Genomic DNA, 16,053 nt, shown 5'->3' with positions numbered 1-16,053 from the left:
TCCTTATGTAATATTAAACTGAATGAATTTTATCATTTGAATAACATTATGCAATCATAGATAATATTTTATGCAAATTAACTGATAAAGAAAAACGAGCCACTAAGCCAATACGGCGAAATACCTAAAGTTCGCAAAAAATCAGGTCACCAAAACAAGCGCACCTAAAGCAGGTGTCGTTATTATAGACATTGAATTTCAAATCTGCATTAGAAATAGGTATTACGCCAGTTTTTTTTTCTTTTGTTAAAACCTCTAGAAAAATTGTATGCAATTACGATAGAAAGTGCACTTAAGCTTGTAGTAGAGATAAGAAAAACCAGTAAGTACTGTTAGGCATCCATTAGACTACAAGCTTTGGCACAGTCACTAATTGGCTGATGGAAAACCTACCATCTAAAGCTATGACTGATAATAATAATTGCATGACAAATATCTGGTTATTTTTGTGCTCCATCAATCATTCATCATGCATGATTGATGGAGTTGACTGACGTAAAACCTGTCATCTAATGAATCCTTTATAAGAATGTCAATAGCTAACAACTTGTGTTGTATTATAATGCTAGTCGCACATCACATCTGAGCCGAACGCACGCGACGAATTTTTCATACTGAATCCGAATACCAACTTCACTAAAGAAATTCGGATGACGTCACAGGAACATGTTTTTTCTGCTAATAACAGCTGTGAGTCTCATAGTGTGCGATCAGTATAAGTATCCATCCTAAAGTATATTGTCTCGCCATAGAAAAACTACAGAACTGATTCAACAGACCGGTTGAGCCAGTCAACTGTAACAACACTACAAGGTCAAAAATATTTTCTGAATAAGTATTAAGTACCAGTAAGTATATATAAATAGTAGTATAGATAATATGTAGTGTAGGTGTAAAAATGTAAAAAATCCAGACTAATTTTTATTTATTAGCAAATATTGTGGCTTGCACTATTCTCGTACACTTTTACATAGGCGGTAGTCATTATACTGTATCAAATACAAAAGATTGCTATTAAAATAACTGAAGGTTTTTCCGATAGATAATATAAAAGCAATAATGTTTCTAGACAATATAATATTATTTTTCATTACGTAACCGCCCTTCTTCAAGCGCATTTTTTCAACTAACAAATTGTTCGAGACCGACTGCTAAGTGGTCTACACACTCGCCACCAACCAGACTTGGCCCAATGTACGCGCTAGCAACTCAACCCGACTTAACTAATGCATAATTTCAACACTACACTACTTATGTATAAACTAACCTGTCTGATTCTGTAGTCTGTGGCATGCAAGGGATGCGCGTAGAGCCGCAACTGCACTTCCGGCTGTTATGAGGTCTCACAGTGCGCTCGAACGCATAGTGTAGGTTCCACCAATCAGATCATTGTAAATTGACGTGACACAGTCACGTGATTGGTGGAACCTACACTATGCGTTCGAGCGCACTATGAGACTTCATAGTAACGTTTGTGAAAACAGGTGTTCGCGACGCATACACTGCATGTATAAGCAATAAACAACAACGTGTAAACTAACCTGTGTCTGGTTCTGTAGTCTGTGGGACGTCTTGCAAGGGATGCGCGTAGAGCCGCAGGTACACTTGTATCGCGACGCGCGCGCAGCGGAAGTAGAACGGATGTGAGCGTAAAACGTCCTCTAACCGAAGTAAGCCAACGTAGGAGCGTAGCGTCATTTTTCGCATGCAGTACGAATGGAAGTCGAATTGGTCCTCCATTATTTCTGAGAAATGCTGGAAAAATGAGATCAAAACACGTTTATTCATCGTTTTGTTATACATATTAAACTATTCATATTCTATTAATATCAGAGAGAGATATGATACTCGTATTAATTCAAGAAAGGAGAGTTTCAAAGTGTGGAACTGACTGAAATCAGCGTCAAAAATTATCTGCTTGACGCTATTGGCGATTTTTTTTTGTTTTCAATATATCCATCTGCCATCGGCTTCTAGCCATAATCAGATTTTGGGTAAGTGTGAGTTTAAAATTTATGAGTTTAGGGGCCATTCCAGTGCATATCCTCCCCTTTCGTGTTGTATCACACTATCACACTAATATTATAAAGGCGAAAGTTTGTGTGTATGTGAGTATGTGTATGTTTGTGACTCCTTCACGCAAAAACCACTGGACGGATTTGGCTGAATTTCAAAATGGAGGTAGATAATATTCTGGATTAGCACATACGCTACTTTTTATCCCGGAAAATCAGAGAGTTCCCACGGGATTTCGAAAAACCTAAATCCACGTGGACGAAGTCACGGACGTCAACTAGTAGAGTATATTTATCTCTCGTCCAATTCTAATATGTGCCATCTTTTAAGGCGTTTAGTGTTGGGCTTCACAAACAATTTCTGTGTATTGGCGATAATCAAGAAGTAAATATTCTTAATTACCCTATCGACTTCGTGTGCCTTTTTGAGAGCCTCTCCCCACTGCTGTAAGCGTTGGTAAGCGGCCGCCGCCTCCGTTTGGAACCACATGCATTGCATTTCGTTCAAGTTTTCTGTTGCTGGCACTCCTGGAAGACAACATCTCAGGTTTTATAACAATGATTTGAGAGAATTAAATCATTCTACCTTTTTTATATTATAGTTAAAATAAAGAGATGAACTTTTAATTCAATTGGTTCAGGTATATCCAAATTGGTGTCAATTTTATATTTCTGTTTATGGATTGCACGTCACACCTCGACGCAGTTTTTTAGTTAGGTTATATGAGATTTAGTTTTAGGTTGTCGTAATGTAAAGATCTAACATCGATGCAGACATTAGGTTAGGTTAAAATGTAAGGACCTTATAATAAAATTAGTATTGCTGTTTCTGTCAAAAATCTTTTTAACCCCCCACCAAAAAAGAGGGGTGTTATAAGTTTGACGTGTGTATCAGTGTGTCTGTGTATCTGTCTGTGGTATCGTAGCTCCTAAACCAATGAACCGATTTTAATTTAATTTTTTTTTTTTTTTGAAAGGTGGCTTGATCGAGAGTGTTCTTAGTTATAATCCAAGAAAATCGGTTCAGCCGTTTGAAAGTTATCAGCTCTTTTCTAGTAACTGTAACCTTCACTTGTCGGGGGTGTTATAAATTTTTTTATTTACACTTGTTAACTGCTGTATATGTAACTGGTATATTAGCTGTAATTGGTACCTTCTCTAGTAAACTTAGAGCACATCTCCTCGGCTCGTTTGACGTGCCCCGCGCGTAACATGTAACGCGCGCATTTGCTATTTACGTATCGATCAGCAGTGTCCATCGCTTGAGCTTCTTCTAACCATTTGTATGCCGATACTGGGTCACCGGCATGCTGCAATTGGTACAAATATATGGGTATTATTGAGAACTACGAAAGAGTTATCCATCATCATCATGATCATCAGTTCATTGCCAGCCCACTACTGAGAACAGGTCTGCTCTCAGAATGAGAAGGGTTTAGGCCATAGTCTGCCATGCTGGACAGTGCAGATTGCCAGACTTAACACACCTTTGAGAACATTATAGAGAAATCTTAGCATGAAAATTTCCTCACGATGTTTTTCTTCACGGTTAAAGCAAGCGATATTCAATTGCATAAAACGCACATAACTCCGTGCCCGGGCGAACCCTCGACCTCCCAAGGACGAAGGCAGACATCTTAACCAGTAGGCTATCACGCAAGAGTCACGCAGGCTGTCGCCTCATATAAAACATGGTATACTAGCCGATGCCCGCGACTTCGTTCGCGTGGATGTAGGTTTTTTAAAATTCCCGTGGGAACTCTTTGATTTTCCGGGATAAAAAGTAGCCTATGTGCTAATCCAGGGTATAATCTATCTCCATTATAAATTTCAGCCCAATCCGTCCAGTAGTTTTTGCGTGAAGAAGTAACAAACATACACACACACACACACACACACACATACAAACTTTCTTCTTTATAATATTAGTGTGATCAACAGTTTCAAACATGGACTAGAGTTACCAAACATCAAAACCTTACATACTGCCTAACTATAAAATCCTACTCAAATTATAAACGCGGAAAATTTGTAAGTGTTTATAGATGGATGTTTGTTACTCTATCACGCAAAAACTACTGGACGGATTTGGCTGAAATTTGGAATGGAGATAGGTTAAATCCTGGATTAACACATAGGCTTTTATCACGGAAAATCAATGAGTTCCCATGGGATTTTTAAAAACCTATAAGCAACTTCGTCCCTGTGGACAGGCCACAGGGACGAAGTCGCGGGCATCAGCTAGTAATCACATAATACCCAGTACTGACCTTATATATCCGTCCTTTAACAATAAACAGTTCTATCAACGTCGGTGTATGTTCTATCGCAGCCTCTATATAATGCAGGGCTCGGTCTGTGTCTTTCTTATAGTCGTAGTGTTGTGCCGCAAAGTAATACGCCCATAGTAACGCGCTAGCTGGCTGTTTCACTTCGTCAGGTTTCGAACTAAATGTACCGGATTTTGATAAGTTTTCCATATACTGTAGTATTAGTTTTTCTATTGTGTCTGCTTTACTTTGATCAGCGTATAAAGACCTGGAAGGAAAGAACAGTTATTCATAGCTTTTACTGTGTTGCTTTCTTCTGGTTACTAGGCTCACTGTTTTGAGCAGTTCGTTACAGGCTGTGAATACATAAATCTAATAACTCCATTAAATTTTTGACAGTAAACCTTGACAGTAATCATACCAAAAAGTAGATGACGATACAGCCTAAGCGCGCCTGCCTAGGTGCCTAATTACTCTTTTTTTGAAGATACCAAGATTATAGGTAGTAATTTATGCATTATATAAATAAAAACGCCAGGGCGCTTTGGTATACGCTTTTCTGTAACAGTTTAGAAATTACCTCAAATCTACAAAGAGTGGTGGGATGCCTTTATGCAGTCCATGCCTCAAGTACTCGTCCGCGAGGCGCTCGAACGACGGCACTCGCGCATCCGTCAGTTGCAGTCGCCGCGGCGCTATTGCTTTGGGATACTCTTTTCTGAAACGGCAAAAAGAACAAAAAATAACTACCCTCATTTGCACAGATCAGACACTCAGCGAGCGATGGTAAGAGCTATGCTCAACGTTTCTCAAGCAAATTAGAGAAAACCAGTAAAAAACCAGAGTAACAGATAGCTTAAGGAGATGTGAAGCCGAAGTGTGGGTGGACATGATCAAAATAAAACATTGGGATTCTAAGGTTCTGACAACTTTGCGCCAGACAAGTCTTAAGAGACTCCTTAAGTGGACAGCCATAGGCCATATCAACCAAATCACAGGGACTGCTAAATACAGACAGCACTACACCCTGTGTACTAAACCATGAGTATAAGTTATACATAACTTGAAATTGGAAGCTATGTCCTTCGTTATTGTAGTGTTTCAAACTCACTTATATTCATCATAGAAGGCCACAATTTCGTCCGGATCACTAAGCTGTTTAGCTTCTACTAATTTCTGGTAATACATCACATTTTCCGGATTCCGCTTGAGCAAATCCTCATATACTGCTTCCGCTTCTTTAAACCTGGAATTAAAAACTTTCTACTTAGCATGAAAGTTGATATCATCAAATTGCATTGGTACGATTTCTTGTTATGATTTGCTGAATTTATGTTGTTTTATTGCAACTGTGCATTGTATCTAATCCGTAACTATCCATACTAATATTATAGATGTGGAGGTGTCTGTCTGTCTGTCTGCCAGCTTTTCACAGTTTAGACACATACAGATATACTTCTCATCCCAGGGAAGGATATAGGCTAATTTTGTCCCAGAAAATTAAAGTTTCCACAGGATTTTTAGGAAACTTAAATACACACAGAAGTCACAGACATCATCTATTTGGTTCAGAGGTTACTTGCATCCCGGATGATATTTTGGGCTACTGTTTATCCCAGAAAATCAAAGAGTTCTTACAGGTTTTTAATACAACAGAATTCATGTAGAAATCACAGGCTTTATCTAGTAATAAAAAATAATGTCCTCCTGATTTCGGCAGCTAATCTCCACAGAGATTAGCCATCTGATAGATAGAAAGAAGCCATTTGCATGGAAGATATTATAGTGCACAAATATGTGTGCAAATATATTTTGTGCCCTCTCTATGGCCTTACTGTCAATATGAGCTAGGACAACAATCCAACAAAACTGAATAGAGAGAACCCCTTGACAGAAAAATCTAGTTAATAGCTAGAAGTTCAGTTAATCAGTGGTCAATTCAACTAAACTAACTAGCGGTTAACTAGTGGTTCAATTAATTACAGGATTACAATCGTCACTGTGAAACTCACCTCTTCAATTTCAAATAATACTCGCCCGAGGTTTCCTTAATTGATAACTTATCTAGAATTTGACTTTGGAATTTTTGCAGATGTTGTAACGCTCTATCGTACTGTCCTGACTCAGCTAAAACCATATTCTGGTATAATAATAACTCTGAATGTTCATAGTCATAAGGACCTTTCATCTGGTTGGTTCGGAAGGCGTCTAATATACTGTTTGCCATTTCATAGTCACCTAGAAGGTGATAGCTCATGGCAAAGCCAATCCATGATGCTCTTTGTGTTGGTCGTAACATGAATAACTGGTAGCGAGTGTCCTAAAAAGATTTGATTCATTATAATAGATATTGTAATACTAATAATACTTATAGGTATACTATTTTACTAAAATGGCTAGTAAGATAGAGCATAGTTTGCGGGAGAGTGTAATTTGACGTAAAAATCAAGGAATTTAACATCACTTTCATCACCCAGCAGTACACATCCTACAAGGTGTCTCAGTCAAACGCTACTTGTTTTAGCAAATAATATTGAAGTTGATATTGCAACGATTTAAGACTGAAATATATGAATTTTAAAAAGTTGTTAAAACATAAAATCTGCCTCATTTTATTTGTCTTAAGTTTGACTTAACACAAAGTATGCTTTATAGGTCTATGTACTAAGATACAGGTTTTTGTGAGGAATAAATTTAACAAGTTATTTATATACAAAATACATTCAACAACACACAAGCTGTCAAAACAGCTAATTAAGCCTCATTGAAAGATTTGTTGCAATTCAAAATGTGCCTGTCAAAGATATAAAGAATAGATAATTTACATACTTTGTAACCTTCTAGATCTCTCATTTGAATTTGGAGCAAGGACAGATCCCGAAGAATTTGTATATTCTCTTTTTCCCATTTTAATGCATTGCGGTAACATTTTATTGCCTCATCGTATTTCTTATCGGATCTCTGGAGGAGACCGTAAACATGCCAGCACACAGGAGACTTCAGGTCATTGCGCAGACCTCTTCTTACATACTCATATGCTTCATCTTTACGACCAAGACAATTTAATGTCAAACCTTTCATAGCCAGGGTCTCTGAAAACATTACACATAATTTTTATTATTAATCATAATGTTACAATAAAACTTAAAGGTAGCTTTATCTAATTACTCTACAAACCATGTGTGCATGGAATGGTGCCAAGAACACTGGCTACATTTCCCTGCAAAATAACCAGTCTGATCCTTTGCACAAAAAATGAGCCAGTGTTTCTGTCACCAAATGAGGCTAGTAACCATTGAGGCAATTGAGGCCATGAAATTTCTTGTAATTTTTTTTGACACTAAGATTCCATTAACCCAGGATCTCCACGACAAACACAATATTAACCATAAATATTATAAAAGTATAATAAATATTCAACACTAAAATCAGATAAGATTCTTCAAAACTAACAAATACATTATTGAGCTGTATATTTTACCATTTTATAAATAGACATCAAAATATGTAAAATACAAATAAATAAAATCTAAATAACAATGCTTCAAAATATAAGTTAATGCAACTTTTCTGAAACTTCCAATGTTATCTTCTATAACGAACTTAGTTCAAGTAGAAGTAACCGTGGTATGCATTCAGATAAAGTAGAACAAATTGGTATAGTTTTTTGCAAATCAAAAATTGTAAATAATAAAAACTCTTTAGCTCCATACCTCCATGTTCGGCGAATTTAGGATTCGATAATATCTGCTTAGCAAATTTCAGTCCATTTTTGTATTGTTTATGTTCGTAACACCGCTGAAAATATTAGATAATTAATTAGATTTCATTAACCTCTATTTATTATTGGATGCAACCCAAATGATACAATTGTAAGAAGTATAGGTTCTAACGTGAAACCCTTTAAGATTAATACTTGGAATTGATGCTATAAGATAAGCCAGCTAAGTGGTAATAGGACTGAAGCGTAGTTAATTTCTCATATCAATTGCACTATTTTTTATTTAGAAATAATAGCCGAGAATGACAAGCCACTTGAACAAAACTGTATGTTTACAACTAAACTTACCAATATTCTTTTGAAAAGAGCATTCTCTTTTGGCGGCAATGGATTGCTCGGTGGCATTTTATCTAAGGAATACGAGTTATCTTTTTATTAATTCACTAATAAATTGAAATATTACTAAAAACCTCGTGGCTATAAACCAGAGAAGTCGATGAAGGAGAGTTTAGTTAGTCTATGGCAACTGGGTCACGTGACCTATAAAAACATTGCCAAGTAACAAAACTTCAAATGAATATGACAAATAATTTAGATTAGGTACTGATAGTTACTTTGGTGTAGGTAATGCAACTTGTCTCATTCTGTATAAGAAGTTGTAAGGTTTCATGCAAAATAATTTTATGAATATTAAATGGTTTGGTTTTTGTTCAGATTGAAGTTAAGTATTTAACGTCCACTTTGACAAGAAGTGCTCTTTTCGCTCTTTATAATATGTCATTAATGTATCATCTGTGTCCCTCGTCCTTTTAGGGAAAAATATGATTTAAACTTGGCAACATTCTTTTCTGGCATCTCAAGCCAGACTTTATCTATGGTCTATTTTTGACATTTTGAATTTTTGACAAATCAACAGCTGTCAAACGTGTCAAACCAACATTGCCAGAAAGGTATGAAATGTACTAAATTTATAATTTATGAGCACTTTTTTAGTGTTGGTTATACCTTCGTGTTCACAGACCAGCCCAGCTGTGTTCGTATTTTTGATTTTATTTTCGTAGGTAGGTACCTTTTTAAAAATAGGTAGACTTACTTAATTAGTGCTGTTTTAAAAGTAACATTAGCCAAAATACAATAATGACAACAACTTTTCTAAACCTCAAAAATCGACACAGCAAAATAATGCTAGGTAATTACAATAATCAATTCTTTTCAGTGTCTCGTTCGTTATTCGTAGGATTCACTGACATAGGAAAAAATAGTAGGATTTGTTACCTATCATCTGGCAACGCTGCGCGCAACGCTAGGTACCTACGGAGTGGTAACAAGTGTAAATTAAAAATTTATAACACCCCCGACGATCCAAAGTATCTGAGTTTTCCAAAACATCATTTTCAAATAAATAATTATGTATTTAGGCAACGTCCATCTTGACAGCTTGACATTTGTCTAGTGACATAATATTATGAACCTAACGGTTATCTAACCTTCTTTTCTACAAGAAAACTAGAAAAGAGCTGATAACTCTTAAACGGCTGAACCAATTTTTTTAGATTATAGCTAAGAACACTCTCGATCAAGCCACCTTTCAAACAAAAAAAACTAAATTAAAATCGGTTCATTCGTTTAGGCGCTACGATGCCACAGACAGATACACAGATACACAGAAACACAGATACACAGATACACAGATACACAGATACACAGACATACAGATACACAGATACACACGTCAAACTTATAACACCCCTCTTTTTGGGTCGGGGGTTAAAAAAAATCGTAAACGTAAAACGGAACGCCTGAAGAATGGTGGTTTGGTTTATCGGCTTTAGCTGCCTAGTTTCAAGTTAATTAATAAAAAAAAACTTGTTGTGTTATTAGGACGTAGTGTGTATTGTGTAGCGAAGACGTGGTCAGTGGCTTAAACTTTGTAGTGCACGAGGAATATGGGTATAGAAAACATGCGTCGCTGGCCAATGTATATTATTTTTGCTGTATCCATTTTACTTACCCTTTCACTATTGAACAGTTGGAATGTGGAGACCGAATTACAAAACCGCTTAACTGAGCTCAGCATGCAGTTGCAGGAATGTGCACGACAGCAGGCATCGTGCAGGGAGGAATCGTTAAGGTACCAAGAACAACGTGATATGTACAGTTCAAAAGTAAACAATTTGGAGAATTCAAGAAATAGGATGACGAACAACTTAACCGAGTATATGTCTAAAGCAATGAAATCTGAGATCCAGATCAACAGAACATTAGTTGATGTTGAGCTTTGTAAAACTGAGTTGCAGTCTTTGAAAAACTTACAAATGAGCAAAACTGCTACTTTAGAAACTTTACGATTAGAGAAAGAGACTTTGACCACACAATTGGAGGAACGAAAGAAAAAGATTGACGAACTAGAAAGAGAGATAATTAAGTTGAAAATTTCTATGACTACTAAAAGTGCTCCGAATCCATCTGTTTCATCAAGAGTAACTCCAGCCGCTCAACCTCCTAAGCTAAGCCCAGCTTTAAACGCAAATATGCCAGTAATAGAGAATAATGCTAAGGAGGAAATGGAGGACCCTAGTGCCCTAAATGATGTTGATAATTTTGAACAACAGTAATTAATTTGTAAGGTAAAAGAATCTAACCCTAGCAAGAATTTAATAATAGTCTTTGATAAAAGAAATGCAATAGTTACAATACTTTAGATGGGCTAATTCTTTTCCACTTGCTTTATCTATATATGTAGTAATAATATTATTGTGAAATTCTATCCTTTACGTTTTCACAGCCTATCTTTTAAACCGATTTGACAAAAGATACAGAGATGGATAGCATCTCTGAGATGAACTTAGGCTCCTTTTTATCCTGGAAAATCAAAGATCAAATCCTGTGGGTACCACAGGATTTTTGAAAAGAATCTGAATCCTTGTTGACCAAATCACTGGCATTATTATATATTTGATGATGGTGATGATGGAGTCCTTTTATTTCTTTGTGGAACTTCAATCTTTGGCTGCTGCCTTGACATGCTTCATATTTCCCACATATTAACAATTTTTTTATTCTTACAATTTATGCTTTAGTATGGTATTATCTAGTAATTTATAAATTGGCTGAGATCAGGTTTAGTAGGTGGTTTCAGGCTTTGTTACCATCCACTAGAAAAGCGATGCCGCCAAATTGATTAAGACTTAAGAGCATCCATTTTTAGCTTTTCTGGTAGGACGGTAACCTATCTCAAATATCAAACTATCAAACCTGATCTCAGCCAATTTATAAATTACCCAGCACCATTGGGTGCTGAGTAGAAACCAAGTAGGGGTATAGGTTTAAAGGTAAAACTGCCATAACCCTTTGGTTAGGATCCACTTATCTTAGATTGCATTGTTACTTCCCTACAGGTTAAATCACAGTCAAGGTCTACTAAATTGATTTATTTATTTCAGCCCATATCAAAGATTGTGACAATTGCATTGTATTAATCATACATTTGTTGCTAGGGGACCACGGTTAGTATAAGAATCAAGTTAAGATGGATAAGGTGACAATTAGGACATTGTGTCTGTTCAGAGGGCTGATATCTGAGTTTTTACATTTTGGCCACTTGTGGTTATAGTACCTATAGTATCTGAAATAGCCCTATCAGTTGTGATATCTGTTAATTTTTGCCCCAAATCAGTACAGTAGACGCCCGGTAATCCTGCCCCTGTCTAATCCGGCACCTCCTGTAATCCGACATGTCTACTTATTGAATTTACTCAATTTGACCTACATAGTGAAGTATGATTTGTACTTCAGAGTATGTATAACATATAGAAACTTATCATTGGATCTATAATTTGTCGGATTACAACGTACTCTTTTGTAAAAAATTCTGGACTATAGGGGGTCTTAGGCAGTACTCTATAATCCGACAAATTCGATAGTTCGCCAATGCAAAACGTATGTCGGGTTACCGGGGGTCCACTGTATTTAAATTGTAAAAAAAATCATCAATGTCTTTAAAAATCAAAGGTAATAGACTAACTGATAACAATTTAATAGTTAAGAGGTAACTAACCTTAACCATAAGTTCAGTTACCTCTCAGCTAATAAACAAAATATGACTTGTACACAATAAATAAAGAAATATGATCTGATTGACATGATGTGTTGGCGACTTCTTTCATTTCAATAATTGAACTTTATTTGAACACACATTGATGGTAATTTAGTTGTAGATTCTAAACTATTGACTATAATAATCTATATCTAAGAGCCATCCTTTTCTACGGGGTAGATTGATCGAGGATGCCACTACTTTTAGACCTCAAGAATTAAGAAAATTGGTTTAGTTTAAACTTTGTGTATAAATAAATTAAGACCATAAAATGTAAATCTTCTGTGGGGTAAATATTATGTAAGGGCTTTAGGAACAGCTGAGTGGCTTTAAACTATTGGTTTAGTAATTAGTTATGTTTTAAAAAGTAAGAAATTTTTATTAAGGAATATTAGGTAAATACTCAGTTTATTTGTATTATATTATTAGGATAATGATTATATTGGTGCAAAAAAAAAAAACAATGGCTATGGTTTTTTTTTACTGTAAAATCGAAACTACAATGAAATCACAAATGGTTTTTACTGAATCTTGTTTATTCATTAGTTCTTACAGCTCATTCACACAGGCTGCGTAAGCGTAGACGTAGCGCGTACCAGTGTGTTGTAATGTATGGAACTGTATGAAACATGGCACACCGCTTGCGTGGCGTGACCGTTCACGTAGACGTAATGCGTGCAGTTATGTCTATGTATTCACGATTTTTTTTTTAACCTTATTTTGTATCACAAATACTTAATAATTTATATTTGTAAACAGTGTAACAAATTGTTAAGTTACCATATTATACTAAACAAAAATGTTATAATTTAAAAAGCATTGAAATATTGAATTAAAATTAAGTTTAATTAATCAAGCCATGTTGGTGCCACATTCCCTAGATCTGACAATTTATTTTATGATAAAATTAGAGATGTATTATCATTTTAATTATGTATTATTACTATTGTGCTCAATTCCATTATTATGCTCGATTTTGTCTAAAACATGTCAGCTGAAAGTTTTTAAATTAGTAAAAGGGACATACTTTTAAAATGCAGACTCTAGGTTAAAGAGACGGGTCTGCCCGTGAAATTCAAATTTAATTTGGTTTTTCGCAATTTGTAAATTAATAAGAAAAAGTAGGCTTATGGCATTCTAATTCCGACAATGGTAGTTATCCTCACAGGTTTATATAAAAATCTTTACTTGAAAGGATCCAGTTTAAGAAATTAGCTATAGTATCGACTAATTTGTGAGTAACTCATATCAAACTCATTATTTTAACTAATTTCTTAAACTGAACACTTTCAAGTTAAGATTTTTATGTAAGCCTGTGAAGTTGATGCTGCCATTGTCGTAATTAGAATCACATTAGAATGCCATAAGCCTATTTTGTCGTAGGTATTAGTTTATAAATTGCGAAAAACCAAATTAATTTTGAATTTCGCGGGCAGACCCGTCTCATGCACCTATATTATGTACCTACAAGATAAATACCAGAGGAGTTTGGCATGATTTGTAAAAGTATCGAGGTATGAGGCAGGGACGCCCTGCACACCGCACGTCACCCACGCTTACCTGCAGCGGGTTAGTGCGGGTGTGTAGAGTCCCAGCCCCAGTTGCCATCTCAACCTGTCGCTCACTATACATAACTTAATTAAGTAACAAGGAATCAAAAGCTTAACTTGCTATAATCCGCCAAACCAACGAAATCTGTATGGTACGCAACACCACTCGACGTGCGTTTCGCCCCGACACCGGAGCATCCTCAGGAGATGTAGACCTTACAATGTCTAGTTGCAAAGTCAATTAGACATTGTAATTAGGTCTACATCTCCTGAGGGTGCTCCGGTGTCGGGGCGAAACTCGCGTCGAGTGGTGTTGGAATTTGTGTGGTGCTGCGTTGGTTAGGCGGATTATAGCAAATTAAGCTTTTGGTTCCTTGTATATCATGGACTTCCCCAAAATAACGCCTGCTATAGGTAATACATTTAATTAAGTAACATCAACCATAAAATTGCTCTACCCATCATAAAATTACAAGGTCTATTTTTGCTTCCAATACCTTACAATAAAAGCCTTGGTGAATTTTGATTTATACTGGAAGTTGTCATAAATGGTAAGTAATTTTATGGTCGAGTGTTGTCCACTATTGTCCATTATGATAGACCTGCCTTGTGAGATTAAATGGTATTAGCGTCAATTCTGATGTCTTTGAATTTATTTCATGTAGGATAGTAAGTGCCACTTATGATATTACTAGCTGACACCTTTTTCAAAATCCAGCGGGAACTTTTTCCGGGATAAAAAGTAGCCTATGTGTTAATCCAGGGTATCAAAGAGAATGTAATCACTACGTTCAGGGTATAATCTATCTCCATTCCCAGCCAAATCCGTCCAGTAGTTTTTGCGTTATTGAGTAACAAACATCCAAACATCCACACTTTCACATTTATAATAATACTAGCCGATACCCGCGACTTCGCCCGCGTGGATTTAGGTTTTTCGAAATCCCGTGGGAACTCTGATTTTCCGGGATAAAAGTAGCCTATGTGCTAATCCAGGATATTATCTATCTCCATTCCAAACAGCCAAATCCGTCCAGTAGTTTTTTCGTGAAGGAGTAACAAACATACACTCACACACACAAACTTTCGCCTTTATAATATTAGTGTGATGTTGGTGTCGAAGATTACGGTTCCATGAACCTATGAGTTGGTTCTTAAAATTAAAGAGGGAGATGGATCTAATCGATATTAAATAAAAGATTTGCGTATTTCTAAACAACTTTATTTTAACCTTAAACATTTTAAAAATAAAACAAAAACTTATTACTTCACAAGTAATGTTTTCACAATCCGTAAAATAAAACTTACACATCTACCGTCATCATGACCGGTTTATACATCATAGGTATCAACTTTTTGCAAGGGCCGGCGCACATATGGCGGAGCGCAGCGCAGTGCATTTTTCAGTCAAAATATTATCGACATTGTTCTCATTGAAATAATATCTAAAATCAAATGTGCATCCGTGCGGATACTCCCGCATCCGCGCGCAGTCCCGCGCGTGCACACGCATTCTCTGGTAGAAATTCGCGTAGTGTGTCACGCGATTAGAAAACTTCGCGGGCTTGTTCTGCGCTGCGCTCCGCCATATGTGCGCCGGCCCTAAGGCATCACTCGTCTACATTGTAAGTTTGACGCAATGTGTACAGACTTCTAAAGGCCTTATGGAATGCAATAGGCAAATTGCTTATCCTAATCAGACACAGTGAAAATAATGTGAACTTCTCTATAAATATACTCCCAGAGTATACTATACTTTATTTAACATCTAAAGTTGGCGACTGACCTATATCATTTGGACGTAATAATTTTTTTTATTCAGTTACAAGTCAGCCCTTGACTGCCTCACCTGGCGGTAAGTGATTATGCAGTCTAAGATGGATGCGAGCTAACCTGGAAGGGGTATGGCAGTTTTCATTAAACCCATACTCCTTGTGGTTTCTACACGGCATCGTACAAAACGCCAAATCGCTTGGCGGCACGGCTTTGCCGGTAGGGTGGTAACTAGCCACGGCCGAAGCCTCCCACCAGAAACGACCAGTTACGATACAATTTTAGGTCAGTCGCCACATTTAAAATACTTTTTTAAATTTAAATGAACCCTTATGCTGAGATCTATAGCACTTTGACTGCTCAGATTTAAGACACTATTAAAACGAGACAGCGTTATACCGCTGGCATAAATCTGTCTCGTTTTAATTGAAACTTAAGTCTAAGCAAAGTCAAAGTGCGCTCTATAGATTTCAACCTTAGAGGCGGTGGGACCGCGAGTGATCTTTTATCTGCCCGTAGATTACGGTAAAACAACAGCTTTGACGATTTCAATCAACTCTGATTGATAGACATCTCCCTATTGGCTACAATATATTTTTGCGTCAAGAATACTATGTTATTCTTGACG

The 16,053-nt window shown here is 36.4% G+C and overlaps 2 protein-coding genes across 3 annotated transcripts in view; one reads left to right on the top strand and one right to left on the bottom strand.

Moving 5' to 3' along the window:
- LOC123876393 (N-alpha-acetyltransferase 15, NatA auxiliary subunit) overlaps positions 1–8,522 on the bottom strand; it is a 133,436-nt gene extending 124,914 nt beyond the window's left edge. For both annotated transcript variants that reach the window (XM_045922628.1, XM_045922629.1), the window contains exons 1-10: positions 8,355–8,522; positions 7,999–8,083; positions 7,115–7,377; positions 6,298–6,605; positions 5,397–5,531; positions 4,866–5,003; positions 4,286–4,553; positions 3,169–3,325; positions 2,419–2,543; positions 1,542–1,755 (exon numbers count right to left, since the gene is read on the bottom strand). In XM_045922628.1, coding sequence (XP_045778584.1) covers positions 1,542–1,755; positions 2,419–2,543; positions 3,169–3,325; positions 4,286–4,553; positions 4,866–5,003; positions 5,397–5,531; positions 6,298–6,605; positions 7,115–7,377; positions 7,999–8,083; positions 8,355–8,411 — 1,750 coding nt within the window. In that variant the 5' untranslated portion in view covers positions 8,412–8,522. The remainder of the gene's footprint in view (positions 1–1,541; positions 1,756–2,418; positions 2,544–3,168; positions 3,326–4,285; positions 4,554–4,865; positions 5,004–5,396; positions 5,532–6,297; positions 6,606–7,114; positions 7,378–7,998; positions 8,084–8,354) is intronic.
- A 1,256-nt stretch (positions 8,523–9,778) lies between these two features.
- On the top strand, positions 9,779–11,576 carry LOC123876397. Its single transcript, XM_045922639.1, has 2 exons — positions 9,779–10,633; positions 11,504–11,576. The coding sequence occupies exon 1, from the start codon at positions 9,953–9,955 to the stop codon at positions 10,619–10,621; it is 669 nt and encodes a 222-aa protein (XP_045778595.1). The 5' UTR covers positions 9,779–9,952; the 3' UTR covers positions 10,622–10,633; positions 11,504–11,576.
- The last annotated feature ends 4,477 nt before the right edge of the window (positions 11,577–16,053 follow it).

This window comes from Maniola jurtina, chromosome 21 (genome assembly GCF_905333055.1).
Source record: "Maniola jurtina chromosome 21, ilManJurt1.1, whole genome shotgun sequence".
Taxonomy (NCBI): domain Eukaryota; kingdom Metazoa; phylum Arthropoda; class Insecta; order Lepidoptera; family Nymphalidae; genus Maniola; species Maniola jurtina.
Note: the sequence above shows the minus strand (reverse complement) of the source record. Positions and strands in the feature narration are given on the sequence as shown.